This window comes from Lithobates pipiens, unplaced genomic scaffold (assembly GCF_037356315.1).
Source record: "Lithobates pipiens isolate NorthernLeopardFrog02 unplaced genomic scaffold, aLitPip1_a1.2 Scaffold_16, whole genome shotgun sequence".
In the NCBI taxonomy this organism is placed as follows: domain Eukaryota; kingdom Metazoa; phylum Chordata; class Amphibia; order Anura; family Ranidae; genus Lithobates; species Lithobates pipiens.
In genome coordinates this window covers 378,622,008-378,640,630 of record NW_027507748.1, presented here as the reverse complement: position 1 = coordinate 378,640,630, position 18,623 = coordinate 378,622,008, and the positions used below count along the sequence as shown (strand labels likewise).

Below are 18,623 nucleotides of genomic sequence, written 5' to 3'. Positions count from 1 at the left end.
TGTGATTGGTCACAGTGATCCCATCTGTACCTTGTAATTAGCTGTTGCTAATGACAGCTAATCACAATACGCCCTGAATGAATCAGTTTCATTCAGTAATAGTGGTTGCTTATAACCGTGAAATTCACAGGCGTAAGCAATCATAATGAGTAAAATAAAAATCCTGATCACTTCTCCAGAGTAGTACAATGGTACTATAGTAACACTGTATTGCTAAAAACAAAAAACATTTTTCTCTTATATTCACCGACCGACACAGCTCCTCTCTTAGCCATTGGGTTGTTTGCCCTATTACTAGGAGATACTAGGCATTAGTTGTAACGCAACACTGAGAACTCTTGGGGGTGGTCGCTTGGGTAACAACCCTCCAGTCTGCCAGACAGACGTCACTTTTATTTTGCCTAGTGAAGGAGAAGGGCCTAAGAACCCTGCGGGCCCATCGGTCCGTGCTTTTTTTTATGCAGAAGCTTGGCTTTTTGATGAATGATCCTGTGATCTGCTATCAACAGCCGGCTGGGTGACAGGCTAGATACCCTTATCCTTGTAGTCTCCCTAGTCCGGCAATTGATCGTGTGCAGGCTGCAGCTATGCGCTCGGCAGACCACAATGAAACCTCAGCTCCAGAGGTGGTCGGTGAGCTTTTATGCTCCGGGGCCCACATATGACCGGGCTACTGATGTCTGCGTCACAGTGGGCCGAGGCCAGCAGCCACCCTGTACTGATCAGTGAGTGGGTCTGTAATGGAATGTCTCCCAGCTCTTCAGGACGGGTAAGTACAGCTCTCCCTGCCTCGGTGGGGCTGAGCAGCTGGGCATTCCCTGGGAAGTCGATTCGGGGGTCCCTCACCTCCCTCTCTTCTCTCCCTGTCCCTATCCCCCCCCCCCTCCCTGGGGAGATGCTGCATGTGGCTGCTGAGCTGTGTGTGTGTGCATATACAGGGGCTTTCTGGTGGGCTCTCACCTGGGATGGGGGGGTGGCTGTCTAGCGGTGTCCCCGGTCCTGTGTTTTATGCCCCTGGAAGGTGCCTGCAAGGGTCTGCTGTTGTCTGGTATGGCGCGGTGTTCTCTGCCATAGTTTTTCTTTCTGTACCTCATGGAGCTGCTGGCGGCCATTTTAGGTGTGGGCGAGGGCAGCATGCCTTCCTGGTCTTCAGCGACCATTTTCCTAGTGCTGTCCTATTCAGGACACTGCCGGCCATTTTTTGGAAGCATGAACACATTTTTCAGTGTTCTCTAGCAGCAGCATGGCTCATGTGCTCTCACAGCCATTTTCCCTGTGTTTTCTGTCTTTGTACTGGATGCTGGGCAACCATTTTATTGAAGCCTGAGCACATTTCAGAGCAGTTTGGCGCTAATTACAGCGTCTGCCACCGACACAGCTTTTATTTCTTATGTACCTGGGAGTACACAGAGACTACAGCCAATACTTGTGGGACAGCGCAGAACTCCTCAGGGTGGTGAGTCCGGCAGGAAATTGCAACCGGGTCACCTGCGGACTGCGCAGTGCCCATTGACACCCTGACGGCGGTCCTCAATTCGTTTGTTGCCAAGGTGCAGGCGGTACATGGGAAGAAAGGTGCGCTAAAGCGGCCCCGGCCCCCCCATCCTCTGGGGAGAGCTCTGACGAGGACTCGGGTCCTGCTGAGGCCGGTGACCCCTGCTCTGTCCTGTCAGATGACGCTGACCAGAACCGTTCGGACAGTGAGGATGAGTTCGGGCGCGGGCACAAATTGCTTGTTGGAGCACTTATCACAGCTGTGCGTGATACCCTGAAGATTCAGGGGCCAGCGGATCCCTCTGCTGATGTACCGGTCTCTTTTGGGTCCCGTAAGCCAGCACGTTCACCTAAGGTGTTCCCATATCTGACTTATTTTGACGAGTTCATTTGCAAGGAATGGGGTCACCCACAATGGACCTTTTTGGTCCCCGAATACATGGCAGTGCGTTACCCTTTTGAGGAGAGCCTTCCCAAAAAATGGTCGGCTCCTCCGGTCCTGGACCCCCCAGTTTTCAGGTTAAATAAAGTAACCACGATCCAGGTTGAGGGGCCTCCTGCATTCAAGGATCCCACGGACAGGAAGGCGGAGGCAGTGGCTCGTTCCCTGTTTATGGTGTCAGCCGTGCGACCAGTACTGGCATCCGCACGTGTGTCTCAGACACTGAGTGGGCAAAACTTTTGCACCGCGAATTGGGAGAGCAACAGGCTTCTCCTGTCTGTGTGGAACTAGCAGACCAACTAGTGCAAGGCCTTAAGTACGTCTGTGACACGGCCCTGGATACTCTCCCTCTGTTATCCAGGGCTTCAGTGTCAGCTGTGGTGCTGAGGCGCCTGATTTGGCTAAAATGCTGGTCTGCTAAACCAGGCATCCAAAAAAGCCCTGACGGATCTTCTCTTCCTTGGCAATCGGCTCTTTGGAGCCTCTTTAGATGACATTATTAAAAATGTCACCGGTGGTAATAGTACATTACTCCCACAGGCCAGGAAGACTAAGGAGCTACACCGTAGGCAAGAGCCCTCTTTTTCCACTCACAAACGTCTTTTTCGTCTGCCTGGAGCTTCATCAAAATGTCCCCAGGCCGACAGGACGTCCACGGACGGTCAAAAACGTCCCTGGAACCGCAAGCCTGCGAATAAAAGTGCTACCGCATGAAGGTTTGCCCCCACCCATGTCTCAGGTGGGGGGTCGCCTTCAAGAGTTTGCAGCTCGGTGGTTCTCTCGGTTATCCGACCAATGGGTCTGCGATCTGATTTCCACAGGCTACAAGATAGAGGTTCTCTCTTGGCTGCCAAACAGATTCTTCCCTTCCAGCATGCCCGTATCCCCGACTCGCCGGGAGGCCCTCTTGGGGGCAGTAAGGGACCTGCTGAATCGCGGTGTGATTGTACCGGTTCCGGAATCGGAATGCTTCCAGGGATTCTACTCAAATCTGTGGTTCCCAAGTAGGAAGGGGTACGTCAATCTTGGACCTAAAAGCCCTCAATCACTTTGTAAAAGTGCAGAGGTTCAGAATGGAATCAGTTCGCTCAGTAGTCGCTGCACTCCATCAAGGGGACTCCCTGCCATCCTTAGATATCCAGGATGCGTACCTGCACAAACCCATATGCCTTCGGCACCAAAAATTTCTGCGGTTTATGGTCGGGGAAGCCCACTACCAGTTTGTGGCTCTTCCTTTTGGTCTGGCATCAGCCCCCTGAGTCTTTACCAAGGTATTGGCTCCGGTTTTGGCGTTGCTACGGCAACGTGGGATCGAGTTCGTGGGATACCTAGACGATCTCCTCCTGAGGGCATCTTCCGCCGCAGAATTAGAGGAGAATGTGGCGATCACCATGCAGAATCTGCAAGAATTTGGGTGGCTGTTGAACCTAAAGAAGTCAGTGATCGTACCGACCCAGCGTCTAGAGTACCTAGGCTTGCGGCTGGACTCCATGGAAGCAAGAGTGGTTCTCCCTTCAGACAAACTGCAGACTCTCAGATCTGTGGTAAAACTGCTTATGAACTGCAAGTGGTCGTCGCTCCGCTTTTGCATGCGAGTACTGGGTCTCATGATGGCCTTCTTCGAGACAGTATCTTATGCCCAGTTCCACACCCGAGTCCTGCAGAAGGAGATTTTGACAAAATGGGACAAATCTCAGTTGTCCCTGGATCGACAGATCCAGGTGAGCCAGTCAGTCAGAAACTCACTGATCTGGTGGTTGAGGTCCCCAGTGATTCAGTCAGGAAAATCGTTCCTACCTCTGAAGTGGACAGTGATCACAACGGATACAAGTCTATCTGGCTGGGGTGGAGTGATAGGGGTTCAGTCGCCTCAGGGCCTCTGGTCGACGGAAGAATCCAAGTTGCCGATCAATCTGCTGGAATTGAGAGCGATCAGGCGTTGTCTCTCCACATGGTCGATGAGACTGCAGGGGCATCCGATCAGGATCCAGTCAGACAACGCCACGGCAGTGGCATACGTCAATCACCAAGGGGAAACAAGAAGCTCAGCCACTGCATGGGAGGTCGCTCACATACTTCGGTTGGCAAAGCGACACATACCGGCCCTGTTGGCCATTTACATCCCGGGAGTGGAGAACTGGCAGGCGGACTATCTGAGTCGACAGATGCTGGACCCAGGAGAATGGAAATTGCATCCGGAAATATTCAGGTTACTGTGCCTGAAGTGGAGCAAACCAGATGTGGATCTTCTGGCCTCCCATCTCAATCAGAAGGTGCCAAGATTCATGTCCAGGACAAGAGATCCATGGGCAGATGCGTCAGCGGCGCTGGTGGCTCTGTGGGATCAGTACCAGCTGATCTACGCCTTTCCTCCACTGAATCTGTTACCACGCCTACTTCAGAGGGGAAGCTGAAGGGATCCCAGTAATACTGGCTGCCCCAGATTGGCCTCAGCGTCCTTGGTACGCAGACCTGTTGCGTCTGGTGGCAGATGCTCCTTGGCGACTGCCGTTGCGAGCAGACCTTCTGTCTCAAGGTCCGATTCTCCATCCTGCTTTACCATCGCTGGTTTTAACCGCAAGGCTATTGAGAGCCAGGTGTTGAGGAACCGGGGGCTGTCAGACTTTGTGATCCCAACTATGTTAAAGGCACAAAATCTTCTTCCCGGAAGATATACCATCGTACCTGGAAGGCCTACATTTCCATGTGTGAGGAGAAAGGATGGCATCTGCGCTCCTTTTCTATATCCAGGATCCTGCTGTTTCTTCAGCAAGGAGTAGACCAGAAATTGGCGTTAACCATTACAGGGCAAATTTCAGCCTTGGCTGTCTTTTTTTCAGCGACCCCTGTCGTGAGTACCTTCGTTCAGGGGGTACGACATGTAGTCCCTCCAGTGTGTCCACCGTTACCCTCATGGGATTTGAACCTGGTGTTGTTGGCGCTTCAAAAACCGCCTTTTGAAAATATCAGGGAGATTCCCCTGTTGACTCTTTCTCAGAAAGTGGTCTTTCTAGTGGCCATCACATCGGCCAGGAGGGTTTCGGAACTGGTGGCCTTGTCCTGCAAGTCGCCCTATCTGGTTATCCACAAGGATAAGGTGGTGTTGCATCCGCAACCGTCTTTCCTACCAAAAGGGGTCTTGGCTTTTCATATCAATGAGGACATTGTATTACCATCTCTGTGTCCTAAGCCGAAGCACCCTACCCTACGCTCTGGACATGGTTCAGGCTCTGAAGGTGTATTTGTCTGCCACGGCTCCCTTTCAGAAGTCCTACTCACTGTTTGTTTCGGTGGCTGGTCCAAAGAAAGGCATGGTGGTCTCATCGGCCACCATTTCCAGGTGGATCAGACAGATTTTAGTGCAAGCCCTTCGCCTTGAAGGGGCAGGTGCCCCCCTTTCCGGACACGCCCACTCCACAATGGTAATCGGAGCGTCTTGGGCCTTCTGACTCCAAGCGTCTGTCGCTCAGGTGTGTAAAGCGGCGACCTGGTTGTCTGTCCACATGTTTACCAAGTTCTACAAGGTAGACGTCAATGCATCGGCTGATGCCTGTTTTGGCCGCAACGTTTTTCAGCCGGCCGTATAGTTGTAATTGAATATGCAATATATATTTCCTGTTTTTCGATTAAAAACACAGTACTGTTAAGTTAATGCGCTGTTGCATTACTTTCGCAGTTTTTGGTGCGGTTTTGGGTAATCACTCCTGTTGAGGGTACCCTGGTTTTTGTGGTGGTTTTTCCATGCACTGTTTTTTATGGGTAAAGTTTCACTAGTTCCCACTTGCCATGGTGGATGAAGTTGCTATGCTGTTTTTTCCCACCCCTCATTTGGCACTGCTTGGGGACATCCCAATGGGTAAGAGAGGAGCTGTGTCGGTCCGTGAATATAAGAGAAAATAGGATTTTTTGTACTCACCTTAAAATCCTTTTCTCTGTAATTTACTGACCGACACAGCACCCGCCCCTCCTTTTTATCTTTACATTATACTGCTTGTTGACGTACTGAGGTCTGTCTGGCAGACTGGAGGGTTATTACCCAAGCGACCGCCCCCCTGGCCGGAACTAAGAGTTGCGAGTGTTGTGTTACAACTAATGCCTAGTATCTCCTAGTAATAAGGCAAACAACCCAATGGCTAAGAGAGGAGCTGTGTCGGTCGGTGAATTACAGAGAAAAGGATTTTACAGTGAGTACAAAAAAATCTTATTTTTTTTTTTTTTTTACATACTGTCACCAGTCAGTGTCCCTGATCACCACTACACCAGTTATATGATGATGCTGTACTGCACTGGTGACAGTATGTTAAAAAAAAAAAAAAAAAAAAAGTTTTACATTTTTTTTTTTTATTTCTCTTTTAAAAAACTACAACTTCCAAACGTTTGCCATGCCTCTTACTAAATACTTTGGGGCACGTTTTCGGGCCTCAGGAAATGGCTGTGAGTACATCAGGATTGATCATTTTTCAGATATACTGTGTGTGTGTGTGTGGGGGGGTATATGTGTGTGTGTGTGTGTGTGTGTGTGTGTGTGTATATATATATATATATACACTGTATATATATCATAGTTTGTGGAATCCATAACTTTCCTACAGACTAAATAATAACCCCTTAGTGCCGACTGTATGCACATTTGCAGCCTCGGCTTTAAGGGGTTATACCAGGATGATGCCTGCAGCTGTAGGCATCATCCCGGTCCTGTTTCTTAGAGCGGGCGGTCAGCTCTTTAGGGATAACAGCCAATGTGGCTAAAAGCTGCTCGGCTATTATCCCAAAGGGGTGGGACGTCCTGCCGCCTCCCTGAGCCACGATCCGGTACTTCTGCTGGCTAGAGTGAGACTGGAGGGAAGCCAAAATCAGCTTAGATCCCCACGTGCTCATGCAGAAAAGAAAACGCAATTGAGAAAACGCTGGTCCGACATAAAATTGAGGGAGCCGGATCAGTACCTCAAAATCAAGAAGGCGCTCCGAAAAAGTAAGTACCTGTCATACGTTCCCATTATACATAGCGACGTGTATGAATTCGTATACCGTTCGTATATTTACACTAAATTCGTAAACCGTTCGTATGGTGTTCATTAGCGCATACGATGTTATTAGCTGATCCAGGGTTATGACTGTTTTGGTCTGGATCATTTGACGTAATGAGTAAAGTTCATAACGTTATTGTTTAGCTGTCTTTGAAATGTATTTCAGTATGGTTAAAAGGGAAATTTCATTGTCTTCAACTTGGATCTCTTCATTAACAGAAAATTGTACAACACCTCAAAGCAATGTTTCATATCTGTGTGCTAAAGTATACCTTTTGTTTGATTCTCATAGGGGATAAAAGACTCAGACACCAACCCCGCCAGGACCCCCAACCCCGCCGGGACCCCCAACCTCACCGGAAAGCCCAACCCTGCCAGGACCCCCAACCCCGCCGGGACCCCCAACCCCACCAGGACCCCCAACCCCACCAGCCTGAATGGCAGAGAAATCAAGAGGAGGTGGAGGAAAGAGAGGTGGAGGAAGTGAACACACCAGGTGAGTGTCTGACATAGGGTTGCCACCTGTCCAGGATTCACCCGGACAGTTCGGGTTTGGAATCTTGTGTCCAGGTTTCAGTCTGCCTGAAACCCGGACACATTATTTAGACTGGGCTCTGGCTCCCCAAGTAACTGAGATACAGTGGAACCTTGGATTAGGAGCATAATCCGCTCCAGGAGAATGCTTGTATTTTAAAGTGAGTCAATGGAAATAAAGATAATTCATTCTGCATTGACTTCTATTGCATGCAATACCGCATGCGGCCCAAGGTGGGGGGCACCGAAAATACTCTGGGATAGCTCGGCTGAACTCGGAAAGCCTTCGGGAAGGCTCAAACACTCAGGAACTGAGCATTTCCGAGTGATTCTGAGTATTTCCAAACTGCTCCGAATGTTTCCGAACTGTTCCAAGTGTCACTGGTGCCCCCGCACCTCTGGCGAAATGCGGTACTGCACACCCCATTATCTTGAATTCTCCTAGTTTTAAAAGACAACGCTAACAAACCGAGTCAGAATTGAAAAAAAAAAGTTGCTTGTCTTTCAAAATGCTTGTTAACTGCATTACTTGTTAACTGCATTACTTGTTAACCGAGATTCCACTGTAGTCACACAAAAATCTGTTGCCATTCGGGAGCTGCAGATCGCTGTCGGGGGGGGGGGGCAGGTTTGGCATCACTGGGGGGGACCAGGATGTCAGAGCAGTTTGGCCACACCCACTGTTTGCCGCAGCGAGCTGCATTACCACCACTCTCCTTGGGGCACCCAAAGGTGTCCCAGGTCTTTTATAACCCTATTGTGTATACCACAAAAACAAATATACCCTGTGCCGCTAAAGTGTTCGGGTTTGGCTTGAAGAAAAGGTGGCAACCCTAGTCTGACACCCCAGCTTCACGTAATCTATGTCTATGTATATATGCATATTTCTAAATACATGTTTTTTATCCCATTTTTAGATGATGTGCTGTTTGTGGAACAACAACCTGAAGCATTCAGTACAGACAGTGCACAGAGGCTCATCGGCCAGATCATGGCATGGAATGGGGAGATTGATGCCATGCGCAATCGCCTCAATGTCATGCAGCAGGAAATGAAGAATATGATAGATATTTTGGGAAGAATCTAATCCCTTTTTCAAAAAATAATAATTTTCTTCATTTCCTGCTGCATGGTGTTGAGGCGATGCCCCCATTCCAATGTTATTGTTATTTTAAAAATGTTTTAAGAAAAAAAAAAAATAATCTATATTTTGATTTTAATAAAAAAATGATCCAAAAAAAACCCCAAAAAAATTTGATTTAAAAAAAAATGATCAAAAACAAAAAAGATATTTTGATTTAAAAAAAAAGGATCAAAAACAACAAAAAAATATATTTTGATTTTAAAAAAAAATGATAAAAAAAAAAAAGATATTTTGATTTAAAAAAAAAAAATGATCAAAAAAATAAAAAAATAAAAGATATTTTGATTTAAAAAAAAAAATGATCAAAAAAATATATTTTGAGTTTAAAAAAAAATGATCACAAAAAAAAAAAATTTTGATTTTAATCAAAAATGTGGCACAGATTAAAAAAGTTAAACTAAAAACGATGTGTGGCTTCTTATTTCAATGCTCAATACCAGTATATTTGTTCAGTTGTTGTAGTTACATTGACCATGTACTCTAAAATGTGTGTAGCTGAGATACAGCACAATATAAAAGTTAGCTCAAAGAGAGATTGTCACCTCATGTTGCACATCAGGTTGGTTTAAACTAGTGGCAAAAAGGACAAAGATCCTGGCTATTTGCAAACATAAGAAACACAGACAACAGTAGTTGAACAGAAATATTATTTTATGAATAAGTAATATATTTACAAGTTAGTAAACACATTTTGCTGCCAAGGCACTGCCCCTCTACCAACAAAGTAGTCCATATATTGTTCACGGACAAGACGGCCATTCTGGGAGCCCAAACCAGCACGTGCACCTTCCAGAGCTGGCATCACAGCCTCTTCAGCTGGTCCGGAAAAAGCATCATCTGTTTGCCCTGAGGCAATATAGCTGGAAGCATTCCTCCTTAAAAAATTATGGAGGATGCAGCAGCATAACACTACATGATTTAATTTATATTCTGCCAAGTTTATGGCAGTTAAAAAGAGACAAAATCTGCTTGAAAGAATGCCAAAGGCATTTTCAACTACCCTTTGGGCATGAGACAGACGATAATTGAAAACCCTTTGTTCTGGGGTTAGGTTCCTCATTGGAAAGGGTTTGAGAATATGTTCCCCCAAAGAAAAGGCATCATCTGCCACAAACACGAAATTTAGTCCCTCAATATTTTCCTGAGCAGGTGGCAAATGTAAGGTCCCTTTCTGCAGCCGGTCATAAAATTCAGTATGCATCAGCACACCTCCATCAGAGTGACGGCCATTCATCCCAACATCAACATACAAAAAATCATATTTGGCTGACACCACAGCCAGCAGAACTATGCTGCAAAATCCTTTATAATTAAAATAATACGATCCCGAGTTTGGCGGTGGAACTATCCTCACATGCTTGCCATCAATGGCACCTCCACAGTTGGGAAAATTCCATAAATTGGCAAACTGTGCCGCCACATCCTGCCATTGCTGGGTGGTTGAAGGAAACTGTGGAATCAAACAAATAAAAAAATATTAATACCCGAGTACATAAAATTGCAAACATAGTTGACACAAACATTGTGGGGCAACATAATATTAGAACATTTAAATGTTTTTTCCAATAAAATGATAAGTTACAATTATATGTTCCCTCACCCTCTCTGGTGGCACATTCCAAAAAACTTGGGGGGGGGGGGGGGGGGAGTTGTGTATGATGGTTTGGACAAGTCAACACTTCCATGAGAACTAAATGCATTAAAATGTAAGTTTAATTTGGCCAACACATCCATCTTTCCAAGATTGTCAGGCCAGTGGATAGGTAAGAAGTGGTATAAAACAAAAAGAAGAATGCACATTGTCCAAATCTACACACATTTTGACATACATCATAAACCCAAAAAAATGTTAATTATGAGTAATCGATATGACGAAGTTAAAAAGCCAGGAAGCTGGGACAGCATAGGGATGGTGGGAGCCATTCATAATGATAAGTTAATCCTAACCAAAGTATAATTTGTACATTTTGAAGGTAATCAGGCAGGCCCTTGCACTACATTATTTTAAGTATTTAGGCAGCAATCTTAACTCCAAAAATAAGAAGTAGATAGAGTAGTTGTATTGGTTTACTCTGCATTTTTTATTATTGTTTTCTTTAGTTTTTGTTTTTTTCTAGATTTTTTTGGGGTGTTAAAATAAGTGTGTGAAACACAAAAAAGGGACTCTTGCACTCTGCATAAATTTAAGGGCAGGAATAAGATTGACACACATTTTAGGTGGTGTTTAGGGTAAGGAATGAAGCATTATAAATAAAGTGTGAAGTACTAGGTAGGGATGCACCGAAATTTCGGCCAAAGAAATATATTGGCTGAGAATGGCCCTTTCGGCAAGAAGCCGAAAGAGAATTTTCGCCAATCCTGGTGCGAACATGGGGCGGGGGCTTCTGGCCTTGGTCCCGCCCCTGATGCCACCCATCACGGGGGTGTAATTCCATTTTTACTCTCTCCTCCTCTCCTCCCTCCTCACCCATGCTGCAGGCAGCCTGTGGGGTCTCAGTGTAAAGTCTCCTTCTCCACAGCGGTGGCTCCTCAGCCGATGTGGAAATCAGCTGTGGAGGAGCTCGAACACGCCGTTTACTATGAAAGTGAACGCAAAGGAGAGGCATCTAGCAGTGTGTGCTGTGCTCTCTGCCTCCCCCTACAGTGCAGTACCCAGCATGGAGATTAAAGTACAGAGCTGCAGCTCCCAATTTTAAAAGGACTGTCTATATCTATATATATATATATATATATATATATATATCTATATCTATATATATATATATATATATATATATATACACACACATATATATATATATATATATATATATATATATATTTATTTGTATGCCTCTCTGTGTGTATGTGTGTGTGTATGTTTATTTATGTGTTTGTGTTTTTATATATGTATGTTTATATGCACTGGTGAGGCACAGGCAGGCTATATGATGGCCACTGGTAGGCTGCTGGGGACAGTGAGGCTGCATATGATGTGCACTGATGAGGCTGCATTGATCTCCTGTAGCATGTACCCAGTCTCTGACCATCTCCTGTAGCATGTACCCAGTCTCTGACCATCTCCTGTATAAAAATATTTTAAAAAAATAGTCAATTTCGGTATCGGTGCTGTTTCAGTATCGGCTTCAGCAACCAAAAAACCCATTCGGTGCATCCCTAGCACTAGGCTAGGTGTGTATGGGCCCAGGGTGACATGCTGGGGAGGTTAGTGAGGGGAAATATGCACGTAGGCCACAAAAGAGGTTACAGTATGCATGAGGACAAAGAGGACATTCATTCACAGCATATAAAAAAAATGGGAAGGATGGAATACAAAAAATATAAATTGAGTTGGAAAACAGGAAGGTGATATTAAAGCAAAAAACTTACACGCATATAGTCCTTCTGCAGGACTTGGATGATGGCACAACATGTTTCAGGAATAATGACTCCCAGAGCCTGCGGAGAGATACCAGTGGTAAACTTAATATCCTGGAGACTCCTCCCTGTCGCCAAATAACGCAAGGTGGCTATTAGTCTTTGTTCTGCTGGAATAGAAGCTCTCATGCAGGTGTCCTGCTTCATGATATAGGGGGACAGCAAGGACAATAGTTGCTGAAAGCAGGAGTCCGTCATCCGGAGATAATTACGAAAATCATTTGGATTATTCTCCTGCAGCTCACGCAATAAGGGCATATGGCTAAATTGGTCTCGATTAAGTAGCCAAGTTTTGGCCCAAATACTCCTCACCCTACTACTCCGATTATTCCTAGACCGGGCTAAAGTCACAGCAACAACTCCAAGCCCATAAATAGCACGCTCTCTCCTAGGATCGCGCAACATAGCTAGTTGGTCAAATCGGTCGGAAACTAACAAGAAACGCACGGAACGAAAAACCGCGAATTAGCACCGACCAAATGTCTACTAACTCGAGAATAGCAGACGGAGCCCGAAGGGTGACGGCAGAGAATTGAACGTCCTCTTTTGAAGCGTCGTCAGTATGTTGTGACGTCACTACGTTCGTGTTTGTTGTCAAAAAGTCCGATCGTGTGTATGCAATACAAACTTGTGGACCACGCCCTTTGTACAAAAGTCCACGGGAAAGTTTGTACAAAGTCCGACCGTGTGTATGGGGCTTCAGAATGACAGAGTACACTTACTTAGCAGCTGACCAGCTGCTGATTAATTGATCTCAGCTGACATTTCACCTGCCTTGCAGCCACTGAAGAATAGTTTTCCTGGGCAGTGGAGTGTTGGTGCAAAAATACTCGGATCTGCAGGAATTCCAGATTTGTATCAAAATCTGGGGAAATCCTGCAGAATCCAAAAATGTTGGGGGGTATGTAAGTCTAGATGTTCAGCTCTAACAGTACTTTTCAGTAATTTTTCCAAACACAGCAGAAGCCACGTGGGGCAGGCAGTACCGTAGTTTGTATTTATATAGCAAATGTAGAAAAAGCATTTTTTCCCCAGAGTTCAGCTTTAATTAATGTGGAATCTTCTGCTGGAGCACAGGCCACAGACATCATGGAATTTAAAGTGGTTGTAAACCCTTACAAACCACTTTGACCTACAGGTAAGCCTAGATTAAGGCTTACCTGTAGGTCCAAGAAATATCTCCTAAACTTACACGGTTTAGGAGATATTTACCCAAAGACAGCCACCGCTGTCTACGGCGCATGCGCCGTAGACAGCGGCGCCCAGGCGCACTGGGCAGGCCGCAGATCGCGGCGATATGCCACGAGTGTCGGCTCCCGTGCGCATGCGCGGGAGTGACGTCATCGCGGCTCCGGCAAATCACAGCGCCGGAGCGGCGAGACCCACCAAGAAGATGGACGCTCGGAACTACAGGGGACAGCGGTGACATCGCTGGCTCCAGTGTCAGGTAAGTGACACATAATGGACTACTATGCGATGCATAGTAGTCCATTATGCTTTACCTTTGCAGGGAATCAAAGAGGAAGTAAACCCATCAGGGTTTACTTCCTCTTTAAATATATGTTTTACAGCATGGATGTCACACCACTTCCTTAAACTAAATCTCTCTAAAACTGAGCTATTAATATAACCCCCCTGCCCGTGCCCCCCTCCCCGACTTTTCCATCAAAATCAACAATGCAACTATCAGTTCCTCCCCTCGCACCAGAGTACTAGGTATAATCCTAGACTCTGACTTGTCATTTCAGCCCCAAGTTCAAACGTTGTGAAAAGGTTGTAGAATTCACCTCCGTAACATCTCTAAAATTCGCCCCTTTTTAACAAATGAAACCACCAAGCTCCTCATTCACTTAGTTATCTCTCGCCTTGACTATTGCAATTCTCTTTTCATTGGCCTGCCTCTCCATGGGCTATCCCCTCTTCAGTCTATCCAGAATGCTGCTGCCAGACTTATCCACCTTACCAACCGCGCAGTGTCTGCCAACCCTCTCCTAAAATCATTACACCGGCCCCCAATCACCCAGCAAATTAAATTCAAGATACTAACCACAACATACAAAGCCATTCACAACTCTGCCCTGAGCTACATCATCAATCTTGTCTCCAAATATCACCCAAATCGTCCTCTCCGCTCTTCTCAAGCTCTCTCGTCTCTTCCTCCCATGCTCATCTCATTTCTCCAGAGCCTCTCCCATCCTCTGGAGTTTGCTACCTCAACCGGTCCGGCTATCCCCTACTCTTGCTACCTTCAGGCGATCCCTGAAAACTCTTCAGGGAAGCATATCATGTTTCCAACTAATCTTTTACCACTTCCATCAGATCATTTCCCACAAACTTTTGTACCACCTGTCCCACCCTATTAGAGTGTAAGCTCTTCTGAGCAGGGCCCTCTTAATCCTCTTGTATTTTATTGTATTATAACTGTATTGTCTGCTTTTTATATTGTAAAGCGATGAGTAAACTGTTGGCGCTATATAAATCCTGTACAATAATAATAATGTTTTCTAAAGTAGGACTTCACAGCCTACTCTCATTATATCTACCTCAATATATTGAGAAAAATATATATACTTGTTGTGTTTAGGGTTATGTAGATACATGCATAATAGTGTATTATAATTGCATCAACACAACAAGTATATATATTTTTCACAATATATTGAGGTAGTTTGGGACTCCTGCCTGTGTTGCAATTCATACACTAATAACTGCAGTATCTCACAAAAGTAAGTACACCCCTCACATTTTTGAAAATATTTTATTCTATCTTTTCATGTGAAAACACTGAAGAAATGACACTTTGCTACAATGTAAAGTAGTGAGTATACAGCTTGTATAACAGTGAAAATTTGCCGTCCACTCAAAATAACTCAACACAGCCATTAATGTCTAAACCGATGGGCAACAAAAGTGAGTACACCCCTAAGTGAAAATGTCCAAATTGTTCCCAATTGGCCATTTTCCCTCCCCAATGTCATGTGACTCGTTAGTGTTACAAAGCCTCAGGTGTGAATGGGGAGCAGGTGTGTTACATTTGATGTTATCGCTTTCACTCTCTCATACTGGTCACTGGAAGTTCAACATTTCACCTCATGGCAAAGAACTCTCTGAGGATCTGAAAAAAAAAAACTGTTGCTCTACATAAAGTTGGCCTAGGCTATCAGAAGATTGCCAAGACCCCGAAACTGAGTTGTAGCACGGTGGCCAAGACCATACAGCAGTTCAACAGAACAGGTAGAACAGTAGAACAGGTTCTACTCAGAACAGGCCTCGTCAAGGTCGACCAAAGAAGAGTGCACGTGCTCAGAGTCATATCCAGAGGTTGTCATTGGGAAATAGACGTATGAGTGCTGCCCGCATTGCTGCAGAGGTTGAAGGGTTCGAAAGATCAGCCTGTCAGTGCTCAGACCAGACTCCGCACAATGCATCAAATTGGTCTGCATGGCTATTGTCCCACAAGAAAGCCTCTTCTAAAGATAATGTGCAAGAAAGCCCGCAACCAGTTTGCTGAAGACAAGCAGACTAAGGACATGGATTACTGGAACCATGTCCTGTGGCCTGGTGAGACCAAGTTAAACTTATTTGATTCAGATGGTATGAGGAGTACAAAGACAAGTGTGTCTTGTCTACAGTCAAGCATGGCGGTGAGAGTGTCATGGTCTGGGGCTGCATGAGTGCTGCCAGCACTGGGGAGCTACAGTGCAGAGGGAACCATGAATGCCAACATGTACTGTGACATACTGAAGCAGAGCATGATCCCCTCCCTTCAGAGACTGGGCCGCAGGCAGTATTCCAACATGAAAAGGACCCCAAACAAACCTCCAGGACAACCACTGCCTTGCTAAAGAAGCTGAGGGTACAGGTGAATGGACTGGCCAAGCATGTCTAGAGAACTAAACCTTATTGAGCATCTGTGGGGAATCCTCAAACGAAAGGTGAAGGAGCGCAAGGTCTCTAACATCCACCAACTCCGTGATGTTGTCATGGAGGAGTAGAAGAGAACTCCAGTGTCAACCTGTGAAGCTCTGATGAACTCCATGCCCAAGAGGATTAAGACAGTGCTGGAAAATAATGGTTGCCACCCAAAATATTGACACTTTGGGCTCAATTTGGACATTTTCACTTAGGGGTGTACTCAGTTTTGTTGCCAGTGGTTTAGACATTAATATCTGTGTGTTGAGTTATTTTGAGTGGACAGAAAATTTACACTGTTATACAAGTTGTACACTCACTACTTTACATTGTAGCAAAGTTTCATTTCTTCAATGTTGTCACATGAAAAGAATAAAATATTTACAAAAATGTGAGAGGTGTACTCACTTTTGTGAGATACTGTATGTGGCCGTTTATGGAGCTGATTGGTTGATGTAAACTGCTGTAGTAGCAGAGGCCAATTGCAAGTGCTGCTTTTACATTGCAAGCATTGCTCCCCATCCTATTCTTATGTTCTTTATATTTATACTTGTAAACTGTCATCCTGAACTTAATTTCTTCATAAATGTATAATATGAATGAAGTACCCTAGGAAGAACATGTAATACAGGCCAGGAAAACCTGCTTGAAAACTGGCATACAAAGGGTGATCTACACTCACAGCTGGTTTTGCATTCCAAGGACATGCGCTGGAGACCTCAACATCCTTTTTTTTTCCATAGCAACAGCAGTAGTTGTGACATAATCATTCCATCCACACTAGCACCAAGGATTGGTAAAGCTGCTTCCTTATGTCAGAAGCATTATTCACAGGACTGCAGTCTTTTCTAGGAGAGGATGCACGGTAACCTTTTGCATTGTACGCAGAGAAGCACAGCTCCAATGATGCACATACATTCCTTATAGTTTAATTCTTTGCCATGTATGATAATGCCTTGATGTGTTTGAACGGGCATTGAAAATATTCCTTAAATACTAAAGGGATCCTGGATAATCTATATGGTAGGAGCAATTTAAAGGCTTTCAAAATATTAGTGTTTCATAAATAATTATATAGCTGCAGACTGTACTTTTGCAGAGGTAATCCTTAATATTTTAATCAATATTTTAGCATGCATCTGTTTTTGGATAGCTCTTTGTATGCAGCTCTTATAAAAGTGTGTGTGTGTGTGTGTGTATATATATATATATATATATATATATATATATGTGAACACCCATGCGATCTGATTCTGGTGCAGACCAAAAAAGGGTCCTGTGTGATGTGATATCAGCCATACTATCTGTATGGCTGAAATCGCATTGCACAGACATCGCATGTGATTTGCACTGCAGTGCAGTGTGAATCAAATGCGATCTCGCAGAGCACTCTAGTATGAACCAGCACTTAGGCTCGATTCACATCTATGCATGTTGCTTTTGAGTGTTTCTGCAGTGCTTTTTGCGATGCTTGCTGCGTTTTTGGAGATGCTGTTTTACCGCGATTTACGTTTTGCTTTTTTTTTTTTTTTTACACTGTATCTAGCTAGTTGCTAAGGAGAGGGCCGGAAAGCCGGCCGCTGCGTCCTTAGCCACCGATGAGTCATCAGCTGTCAGCCGCCTTCCCACTGAATGTAGAAAAAAAATGCCGGCTATAAAATTGAGAAAAAAATGACCCCCCCCCCCCAGGTCGATACCAGGCCCATACCAGGCCCTTGGGTCTAGTATGGATTCGGCGGGGACCCCCACACCAAAATTTTTTTTTAAATGGCATGGAGGTACCCCCAAAATCCATACCAGACCCTTATCCGAGTATGCAGACCGGCAGGTCTGGAAAGGGAGGGGACGAGCAAGCACCCCCCCTCCTGAACCACACCAGGCCCCATGCCCTCAACATGGGGGGATGGGTGCTTTGGGGCAGGGGGGGCTCTGCGCCCCCCACCCCAAAGCACCTTGTCCCCATGTTGATGAGGACAAGGGCCTCTTCCCGACAACCCTTGCCCGGTGGTTGTCGGGGTCCTCAGGCGGGGGCTTATTTAATAAGGGGGCCCCCAGATCCCGGCCCCCCACTCCATGTGAATGAGTACAGGGTACATCGTACCCCTACCCATTCACCTGGAAAAAAGTAGTGTAGTGTTATACAGTAGACAGTTTTTGACAAGTCTTTTATAAAAAATCTTCTTCGCCGCTTCTTCCTCCATCTTCTCCCGCATCTTCAGCCTTCTTCCGTCTTCTCCTTCTTCCGTCTTCTCCTTCTTCCGCTCTTCTCTCTCCAGTGTTCTTCCTCTGCCACTGCCGACGCCACTGCTCCCGCCGACGATCCTCCTCCGATGATGCGTCCCGCTGATCTGTCAGCGCTGATGTCATGCATTCCGTACATAACGAGGGGGCGTGGCAATTGGATTACGTCAATCAGAGGCCACGCCCCCTTGTGATGTCACCGCCCAGGGCATGATGGGTCCGTGACATCACAAGGGGGCATGGCCTCCAGGTAACGTAATCCGATTGCCACGCTCCCTCATTATTTAAGGAATGCAGGACATCGGCAACGACAGATCAGCGGGACGCATCATCGGAGGAGAATAATCGGGCGGCGGCAGAGGAAGAAAAACACCGGAGACAGAAGAGCGGAAGAAAGAGAAGACCGGAGGAT

At 45.8% G+C, this 18,623-nt stretch overlaps 1 protein-coding gene across 1 annotated transcript; it reads left to right on the top strand.

Moving 5' to 3' along the window:
- The first annotated feature begins 1,074 nt into the window (after positions 1–1,074).
- Positions 1,075–8,779, top strand: LOC143982996 (uncharacterized). The gene is made up of 2 exons (XM_077482195.1): positions 1,075–7,459; positions 8,415–8,779. The coding sequence occupies exon 1, from the start codon at positions 3,328–3,330 to the stop codon at positions 4,348–4,350; it is 1,023 nt and encodes a 340-aa protein (XP_077338321.1). The 5' UTR covers positions 1,075–3,327; the 3' UTR covers positions 4,351–7,459; positions 8,415–8,779.
- The last annotated feature ends 9,844 nt before the right edge of the window (positions 8,780–18,623 follow it).

Bases quoted from the DNA above. Each gene is read 5' to 3' on its own strand.
- LOC143982996 (XM_077482195.1), top strand. From the start codon at position 3,328: ATGCAGAATCTGCAAGAATTTGGGTGGCTGTTGAACCTAAAGAAGTCA.